This window comes from Littorina saxatilis, linkage group LG15 (assembly GCF_037325665.1).
Source record: "Littorina saxatilis isolate snail1 linkage group LG15, US_GU_Lsax_2.0, whole genome shotgun sequence".
Lineage (NCBI taxonomy): Eukaryota > Metazoa > Mollusca > Gastropoda > Littorinimorpha > Littorinidae > Littorina > Littorina saxatilis.
In genome coordinates, this window is record NC_090259.1 from 49600267 (window position 1) to 49611209 (window position 10943).

The 10943-nt window shown below is 40.1% G+C and overlaps 1 protein-coding gene across 1 annotated transcript; it reads right to left on the bottom strand.

Moving 5' to 3' along the window:
* Window positions 1-7604: 7604 nt before the first annotated feature.
* On the bottom strand, window positions 7605-10906 carry LOC138949549 (protein SCAI-like). Its single transcript, XM_070321403.1, has 2 exons — window positions 10151-10906; window positions 7605-9831 (listed from the first exon to the last, which is right to left on the bottom strand). Exons 1-2 carry the CDS (start codon window positions 10259-10261, stop codon window positions 9679-9681), a joined length of 264 nt encoding a protein of 87 aa, XP_070177504.1. The 5' UTR covers window positions 10262-10906; the 3' UTR covers window positions 7605-9678.
* Between the last annotated feature and the right edge of the window lie 37 nt (window positions 10907-10943).

The window sequence follows — 10943 nt, forward strand, 5'->3', positions numbered from 1 at the left end:
CACTAACAAATGTTTAACAATAATATAACTGCATGACATAAGCCCTAATGTACTCATAAACCTTAATACACGATTGTGTATACATGTTCTAACAAATGTTTTACAATATCATAACCGCATGACATAGGCCCTAATGTACGCATTAACCTTAAATACACAATTGTGTGTACTAACAAATGTGTGTAAGACACTGGCTAATGACTCAGCATACTTTTACAGCCAAATTTCAACTTCAGAATCATATAAATTTGCCAGCACAGACAACAAGTTTGTGTTATTGCAAGCATGAGAGCACAATCATATATTTAAACAAGAAGAGCAAACGCTCGATCGAGTCACTTTCGCAGTTCTGAATATTATATGAGGCATCAGATGGACAGGAAGAAATTGCTATTCACAACACAATGAGTCACGTTCACATAAAATTTGAGCCCGGTCACTTTTATAGTTTCCGAGAAAAGCCCAACGTTAAGTTGTGTGTTGCCGAACAGAAAAGGCTAGTTATCTCCCTTGTTTTTCTGATAACGTTCGTAAAAGGCTACAGATGTAAATACTTTGATGTAAAGAATAATCCTACAAAGTTTCAATCACATCCGATGAACTTTGTCAAAGATATAAAATGTCTAATTTTTCCTTTGACGCTGACCTGTGACCTTGAAAAAGGTCAAAGGTCAACGAAACCATCGTTAAAGTGTAGAGGTCATTGGAGGTCACGACTAAACAAAATATGAGCCCGATCGCTTTGATAGTTTCCGAGAAAAGTCCAACGTTAAGGTGGTGTCTACGGACAGCCGGCCGGCCGGCTGGACGGCCGGCCGGACGGCCGGCCGGACAGACTAACACTGACCGATTACATAGAGTCACTTTTTCTCAAGTGACTCAAAAAGTCAAACACAGAACATAACTGAGCCCTGACTTGACTGGCAAGTAGTAGGTGCATGTGCACTCGTCGGATGCTACACTGCTGCTGCGTGTTGACCACAGAGTAACGTCGTCAGTTATTGTAACGTCGTCAGTTATTGTAACGTCGTCAGTTATTGTAACGTCGTCAGTTATTGTAACGTCGTCAGTTATTGTAACGTCGTCAGTTATTGTAACGTCGTCAGTTATTGTGTCGTCTGCTCTCCACTGCAACACAAGTCACCTTGTCTGAGGCAATACTATCAAATAGTTGTCTGAGGCAATACTATCATATAGTTGTCTGAGGCAATACTATCAAATAGTTGTCTGAGGCAATACTATCAAATAGTTGTCTGAGGCAATACTATCAAATAGTTGTCTGAGGCAATACTATCAAATAGTTGTCTGAGGCAATACTATCAAATAGTTGTCTGAGGCATTTAAATACTATCAAATAGTTGTCTGAGGCAATACTATCAAATAGTTGTCTGAGGAAATACTATCAAATAGTTGTCTGAGGCAATACTATCAAATAGTAGGCACAAACTGCACACAAAACAAAATTAATATAACTAAATACTTAAATATCTCATTTTGATTAATAAATATATAGCCATGTATCAATTAGATACACAATACGGAGGTAAAGCAGTGATAAACATAAAGTCATTTCAACTAAACATTATATGCTACTTAAAGACAACTTAAAAAGCAAATAAAACAAGTGGCGTGAAGCGATATAAAGACATTTAGTCAAGATCAATCCACAAACCAATCATCACCGAGGCTAACCATACCGAAGACCGAGGCGGCTCACGCTCGCCTCCGCTGAACCGAGAATTTCCTTTCATTCTGAGAATATTTATAGAGTAAACATGACATATCTATATATTTTTGAATTTAGGAGAAGATGAAGAATACAACGCAATCAATTTTAAATCTGTTTGCGAAAAATCGATTTTAATGACAACTTTAATGAGCAAATTAACTCATTAATTAATTGTTACTCCTCCAAGCTGAAATGCAATACCAAAGTCCGGGCTTCGTCGAAGAATTTACTTGACCAAAATGTCAACCAATTTGGTTGAATGATGAGAGTGTGACTCAACTTTCACAAAAAGCCGGATATGACGTCATCAAAGACATTTATCAAAAAAATGAAAAAACCGGGTGGGGATATTATACTCAGGAACTCTCATGTAAAGTTTCATGAAAATCGATCCGGTAGTTTTCTCTGAATCGCTGTACACACACACACCACGACCCTCATCTCGATTCCCCCTCTATGTTAAAACATTTAGTCAAAACTTGACTAAATGTCATTAAAAAAACATTTGAAGTCACTTGTCATGAAATCCTACTCAAAATCAACAAATCTGGCAGGACATTGCTACTGCGTTGATTATGTAGCAAAATGCAAGCATCAACTCTTTCCACACAGGATGGATACATCAATGTATTATGCAAGGTGCAGCTACTCAATCATCATACAGTGATACTGATTGGTCAATAGCTCAACATATCAGTCCACAGAAACTACATGCTGTGTAACATATGTGTTCATGTCAAACAAACAACAAACAAAAAACAACAATTAACCTTTTTTTTTTTAGGTGACCAAAATTTGTTTGAAAATATTAATAATTACGCAAATACCTAAGACAGATACACTAGAACAAACATGCACGCATGTATTCTTTCTTTCTATCTCACAAAAACTCACACACACACATACGTACGCACACACACACATATGGGTCATTCCATAAAGCTGTGTACCAAACGTGCAACATGCATCGTGAAAATTGAAAGTGTCTGAATAGGTTGTTTTTATGGTTTATGTGACAGATATAGACATATGCCACGGTGCCATGCTAAACAAAAGATAAGTTTATGCTTTTTGGATACGAGGGGTGGTCGGAAAGGTGTGTAACATCACACATGTTTAGCGTAAAATGTTGTCCAAACACACAAGACAGCTGATTACAAAAAGCCATAGTATAATAGTAACAAGCTTTATTTGCTTCCCATTCAGAGCTCATTCTGAACAAAATGCAGTCGGGGGAAATGAATTGAAATAGATATTTGGTAACTAAAACGTATTTGTTTGGTTGCGTCAACCAACAAACAAACAGTATCAGTAACAAAACATCGAGTCGACATGCAGCTAGAAAATGAACACTGAAAGTCCAGAATCAGTTATCACAGAGACAAGTAAGGCTAGGTTAGCACATTTTCGCGCCGCGTCACAGCTGATGTCAGCATTTGTTGTGACGATTCGATTGGTCCATGACGTGGCGTCATCAACCGGCTTATGAATGACTGTGTTATGAATGGAATTCTTTTGGTTTGGGTGACGTCGTCATTGAATAGACTCGAAATTCGGTCAAATTTAGGTGCGTTGTTTTTAACACACGGCAGATCAAGAGCCTTAACGATTTTGATTATTAAGGATTTGTTGTGTCTTCGAGTTACGTCGGACACACAGGGTTCCTCTCTTAAACACGTTGGTATTGTTTTGTGTTTATATCTGAATCATGGAATAACTCAGATACAGAACAATACACAAACTATCCACACAATAGACACGATACTTTTTACCTCAAAAACGTTATTTTTCTACAAAATCGCCTCATTTTTGCGACCATATTATAATAATAATAATAATAATAATAACATTTATATAGCGCTAAATCAAAAACTTTCGTTAAAAAGGCTTGCTCTAAGCGCTTGACATCTAAACTAAAACGTCATTCACACTCTTTACAATGATGTACATGTGATCATGCTTCGAAAAAGGCAATGTACTTTACGGGTTTTCACAGCTTATGTGTCCGAAACAATGTACTGCTGATTTCAAAGCTACATGGCACAGATTATAAACACGATGGGCAACTTTTTAGATCTAGTTGAGCACTTGCGCCTTGTTCTTTCTTTATTTCTTTATTTGGTGTTTAACGTCGTTTTCAACCGTTCAAGGTTATATCGCGACGGGGTTGCGCCTTGTTGTTATATTTGATTGATAATTCAATATTTTCTTAGTGGTCCTGTCAGAAACATTATTCTTCCTTTACCATAAATCTAAGTGTCATGGGCGAGAAAAATCGCACAATTTCTAACTTTAAGAAGTTGGGGAAGGTAAATGCTGTAAGCTAGTGAAATCCGATGCTAATTTTGCCTGCTTGGTTCGCTCAGTCAAGTCTTCCGATTACATAAGCTTAGTATCACCAGGCAGTTTGTAAGGGACTGCTCTTTTTTTAGTGTAAATGCCCACTAACAAGGAAATCAGCTTCACAGACACAAGATTTCTTTCTTTCTATTTCGCAACAGCATTTAATCTGATTTTCTTCGATTTATCGTTTTCTGAAAGAAAAAACCTAGCCGATCGAGTGTGTTCAAATTTTGATGAAAACTCAACTTTTTTTTTTTACCTTAACTCTTACAACTGGAACAGGACTAGACTACAAAGAATAGCCAAAGGCTTGACAAAGAGACACCGAGCTTGTATATCACAAAATAAAACATTAAAATGTCGAACTTTTCAAAAATATTAACTTCAAGAGCGAAGAGTCGCAAAAGGTTGCTTACGTAACATTCGTCCCTCGTTGGTAACGACTCATAAAACGCTCCACGCCTGCTTCGTTCAAAAAGTTAATGAGATTTTTTTTATGGAAAAACCTTTCAGCAATGTTGAAGAACATTGCATGCAAAAGAAACACCAAGTTTGATGCGTTGCTAAGTGACAAATATCATTTTTAACGATCCAGCGTAACCAGAACAAATATAAACGAAGCTTAGTGGTGACACGCGAAAGGCAAAATCACATTCAAATCAGATCAAATTGACACGGCGCACATTCTAACACGTTCACTACACATCAGTAATGCCTGATAATACACACAGTCGCATATTCGTGCGTACAGAAGTTATAGACACGTTCACGTAGTTCGCGGTTGGTTTCATAAACCAAATGTTGCGTAGGCAACCGTTATTTTTGAACGATCCAAATGCACACTGTAAACATGCGTAAGGGCAAACAGGTAAGTGCATATGTAACACTAGCACAAAACACAACGAAGATGTATGTCGGGGGTTTCATGGTCGCGTTTCATTGGCAGCCACACGGATACTTAAAAACAAGATGTAAGCAATGTCACAATAAAAACGCCATTTTGACATCATTTTCTGTGTTTGCTTTCATACAAAACACTAACCAACCTAACGATCTTCTTGATTTTATTATCGTTATCTCTTTGGTCAATTTGCTGTCTGTTGATATCCGTATATCATTTGAGAAGCAAGAGAAACATTCCGAAATCTAACTCTAAAGTCATGACCCTCTCGTGGTATACAGCTTTGTAGAACGACCCACATACATTCAATACCAACATAGTTCATTTCTACCGAGACAGAATATACATGAGGATTACACAGTAAAGTGGCCTGCCATAATAATTGTAGACAGAATATACATGAGGATTACATAGTAAAGTGGCCTGCCATAATAATTGTAGACAGAATATACATGAGGATTACACAGTAAAGTGGCCTGCCATAATAATTGTAGACAGAATATACATGAGGATTACATAGTAAAGTGGCCTGCCATAATAATTGTAGACAGAATATACATGAGGATTACACAGTAAAGTGGCCTGCTGCCATAATAATTGTTCCTCTGCTGAATTCAGGTATTAGTCACCGGAAAAAAATTAAACATTTGTTCATTAGAAGAGAAAACAAGTCGCGTAAGGCGAAAATACAACATTTAGTCAAGTAGCTGTCGAACTCACAGAATGAAACTGAACGCAATGCAACGCAGCAAGACCGTTACACTCGTAGCATCGTCAGTCCACCGCTCATGGCAAAAGCAGTGAAATTGACAAGAAGAGCGGGGTAGTAGTTGCGCTGAGAAGGATAGCACGCTTTTGTGTACCTCTCTTCGTTTTAACTTTCTGAGCGTGTTTTCAATCCAAACATATCATATCTATATGTTTTTGGAATCAGGAACCGACAAGGAATAAGATGAAAGTGTTTTTAAATTGATTTCGAAAATTTAATTTTGATCATAATTTTTATATTTTTAATTTTCAGAGCTTGTTTTTAATCCAAATATAACATATTTATATGTTTTTGGAATCAGATAATGATGGAGAATAAGATGAACGTAAACTTGGATCGTTTTATAAAAAATTTTGTTTTTTTACAATTTTCAGATTTTTAATGACCAAAGTCATTAATTAATTTTTAAGCCACCAAGCTGAAATGCAATACCGAAGTCCGGGCTTCGTCAGAGATTACGTGACCAAAATTTCAACCAATTTGGTTGAAAAATGAGAGCGTGACAGTGCCGCCTCAACTTTCACGAAAAGCCGGATATGACGTCATCAAAGACATTTATCAAAAAAATGAAAAAAACGTCTGAGGATATCATACCCAGGAACTCTCATGTCAAATTTCATAAAGATCGGTCCAGTAGTTTAGTCTGAATCGCTCTACACACACACACAGACAGACAGACAGACACACACATACACCACGACCCTCGTCTCGATTCCCCCCTCTATGTTAAAACATTTAGTCAAAACTTGACTAAATGTAAAAAAGGGAGCAAAAAAAAGAACTTACTTTTATATAGCACACAAGAATGGAAATAATCCTTAACACAACTCTTGTTTAAATTAATTTAAGCAAAAGTAGTCGGTGGGTTTTTGGTTTGTTTGAGAGTTAAAGCAAGTATATGTATAAACACAGCGTTTTGAAGCCTGCTTTGTGGCCAAAGTGAATGTGCTCGCTGGTCGGCAGTGATCAGTGCAAGGCAGTAACTGGAACCTTCCTCTACTAACAACTGGCAGGACGGCTAGAGTCAGTTTGAGACAAAAACACAACATACTAGCAGCCAAGCATTAGCAAAGAAAGACAACTATGTTCCCTAAACACAAAACTTGCAGGCTAAGTGGCAGGCTAAGTGGCAGGCTAAGTGGCAGGCTAAGTGGCAGGCTAAGTGGCAGGCTAAGTGGCAGGCTAAGTGGCAGGCTAAGTGGCAGGCTAGTTTTGCACAAAAAAAGCAAAACAACTCTGCAAGGAAAATGCACAATTCATCAACCCATACTTTTCACATAATGAAGGTCATCCATTCAGCGAGAGTAAAAGGCAGTGACAATACACACAGGTTTAACAATGCTTGAGCGTGTGTGTGTGAGAGAGAGAGAGAGAGAGAGAGAGAGAGAGAGAGAGAGAGAGAGAGAGAGAGAGAGTGAGAGAGGGTGAGAGAGAGAGAGAGGGAGAGAGAGAGAGGGAGAGAGAGAGGGAGAGAGATAGAGAGAGGGAGAGAGAGGGAGAGAGAGGGAGAGAGAGAGGGAGAGAGAGAGAGAGAGGGAGAGAGAGAGAGGGAGAGGGAGAGAGAGGGAGAGAGAGGGAGAGAGAGGGAGAGAGAGAGAGATAGAATATGAGAGAGAGAGAGGGGAGAGAGTGAGAGGGAGAGAGAGAGAGAGAGAGAGAGAGAGAGAGGGAGAGAGAGAGAGAGGGAGAGGGAGAGAGAGAGAGAGAGAGAGAGAGAGAGAGAGAGGGAGAGAGAGGGAGAGAGAAGTGTGTGTGTGTTGCTGACCAGTGTGTCTCCTTGAGGTGACTGGCACGCTCGGTGACCAAGCTCAAACACCAGTCTGTCAGGTGTACACACAAGTTAAACAAGAAAATACATACTGTGATACATGTACACAAAGTTGCCTTTACTCAGCAAACTGGGATACAACATCGGTACACACACAACGTCAGCCATGCACCGCTCTACATCCACTGTCAACAATTGCCAGCCAGTTAACACACACACAAGTACTGTCTAACATCCCACATAACAAGTACTGTCTAACATCCCACATAACAAGTACTGTCTAACATCCCACATAACAAGTACTGTCTAACATCCCACATAACAAGTACTGTCTAACATCCCACATAACAAGTACTGTCTAACATCCCACATAACAAGTACTGTCTAACATCCCACATAACAAGTACTGTCTAACATCCCACATAACAAGTACTGTCTAACATCCCACATAACAAGTACTGTCTAACATCCCACATAACAAGTACTGTCTAACATCCCACATAACAAGTACTGTCTAACATCCCACATAACAAGTACTGTCTAACATCCCACATAACAAGACCATATCCATGCAAAGCCAATATAATTATAACCATGTGCACTAAAATCAAGATTTACATGTGAAGATGAATTATGTCCAAGCACACACTCACATTCTATTGCATCTACAGTGGAGCCCCCTTTTAACCCCTCCCAATGTCAGACTACCGACTTTAAAGACCCACTTACAAGAGGGGTTCCACTGAACCACGCTCACATGACTTCCACATCCATCGCTCACATGACTTCCACATCCATCGCTTCACATGACTTCCACGTCCATCGCTTCACTTACACCACACAACGTTTCAAAGCTAGCAGGCCCGGACACAATCGTCCACTACAATAATCAAAGGACAAAGTACAGGAACCGAACCGTCATATCAATAGTCCTCTACAATAATCAAAGGACAAAGTACAGGAACCGAACCGTCATATCAATAGTCCTCTACAATAATCAAAGGACAAAGGACAGGAACAGAACCGTCATATCAATAGTCCTCTACAATAATCAACACTAATCAGTAGAATAACAGAACAGTCATATCAAATCATTCCATCATCAAAATGTCAATCCACGAGATTCAATAAATAAATGTCGATTAAGTTCCACCTGTGTTTACATCACATAAGAGAGTTTGGGAGAGTGACAGTATAGTGATGCTGCACCCAAGTGTCCTGTGACAAATAATGTCATCAACATAATAAACAGACCAACAGACAATGAACAGAAATACAAACAGGCAGAATGTCTCACAAGTGTGCCTATTGTTGCCTGTGTAAAGTGGTCGACATAATGAACAGACAATGAACAGACCAACAGGCAATGAACAGACTAACAGACAATGAACAGACCTACAGACAATGAACAGACTAACAAACAATGAACATAATGAACAGACAATGAACAGCCCTACAGACAATGAACAGACTAACAGACAATGAACATAATGAACAGACAATGAACAGCCACACTGAGACAGTCAATGTTGCCTAAACCACTGACCTGAGCAGCAAGCTCAGCCACAAGTTTCACCTTTCACCTTGTCGCTCACAACATGTCTACAGCCACACTTCACATGTCAAGTCCAAGGGGAGCGCTAGAGTGGCCGTGCATCCACACAAGGGTCCTGGCTTAGAGTGGCCGTGGCTTCCACTTAAAGGTCCAGGGCTAGACTCATGGCCGTGGCTTCCACTTAAAGGTCCAGGGTTAGACTCATGGCCGTGGCTTCCACTTAAAGGTCCAGGGTTCTCAACCTGCAGAGTCTTGTGGGTGAAAGTGGCAGTGGAATAATCTCCTTGGTCCACACTGGTTCCTCAAAGCGTGCAGTCCTCACACCAACAGCACTCACCGCGTGCACCAACCAGACAATACGTCATCCAATAAATAAAGTAAGTACAGCGTCAATACTGATGTCCACACCAGCCATCACACCAGACAATACCTCATCCAATAAATAAAGTAAGTACAGCGTCAATACTGATGTCCACACCAGCCATCACACCAGACACACCGACACACTGACACACACACAAGTCCAGTAAGAATGAAGCCGTTACACATGAAGAAAGTCTACACACGCAGCAAGGGGCGGTGGGTCTCAAAGGGAGCTAAGAGCGTCACAAGGTCATGCGATGATGTCGGTCTCACCGGGCTCAGTGAAGAGGCCGCGCACATCCAGCAGGGAGGCAAGGTCAAGGACGATGCGGTACAAGGCCGGGTGCTCTAGGATCTCATCGGTGGGTAGCGGGGGGTGGGAGACGGGGTAGTAGCTCGGCCCCTGTACACACGTCACGCACAAACATCTTACTTTCCTTCAGTCTATATCACACGGCACATTACAAACACTTGGTCAAATTAAAATAAGAAAAATAAAGAAACACACAGACACACAATCATACAGACAGACACAGAGAGATGCACGCATGCATGCACACACAGACAGACAGACAGACAGACAGATGCACGTACGCATGAAAAACAGACACACAGACAGACAGATGCACACAGACACAGACAGACAGACACGTACAGACAGACAGACAGACACGCACACAGACAGACAGACACGCACACAGACACAGACACACGGCAGTGACCTTGAAGCTCCTGTGCAGGATAAGGACGATGTAGCAGAAGACGAAACGCAGCAGGATCAGTCGCAGGAAGTCGTCCCCAAAGAACTGCATGTAGGAGTGGTCTGAAACCATCCATGTTTGACAGTCAAACAACACGCTGTTAACTCTGACTATGAAACCAAGACAAACTTCATGCTGTTAACTATGAAACCAAGACAATCTTCATGCTGTTAACTCTGACTATGAAACCAAGACAAACTTCATGCTGTTAACTCTGACTATGAAACCAAGACAAACTTCATGCTGTTAACTCTGACTATGAAACCAAGACAATCTTCATGCTGTTAACTCTGACTATGAAACCAAGACAATCTTCATGCTGTTAACTCTGACTATCAAACCAAGACAATCTTCATGCTGTTAACTATGAAACCAAGACAATCTTCATGCTGTTAACTCTGACTATGAAACCAAGACAATCTTCATGCTGTTAACTCTGACTATGAAACCAAGACAATCTTCATGCTGTTAACTCTGACTATGAAACCAAGACAAACTTCACGCTGTTAACTCTGCCTATGAAACCAAGACAATGTTAATGCTGTTAACTCTGACTATGAAACCAAGACAATCTTCATGCTGTTAACTCTGACTATGAAACCAAGACAATGTTAATGCTGTTAACTCTGACTATGAAACCAAGACAATCTTCATGCTGTTAACTCTGACTATGAAACCAAGACAAACTTCATGCTGTTAACTCTGACTATGAAACCAAGACAAACTTTATGCTGTTAACTCTGACTATGAAACC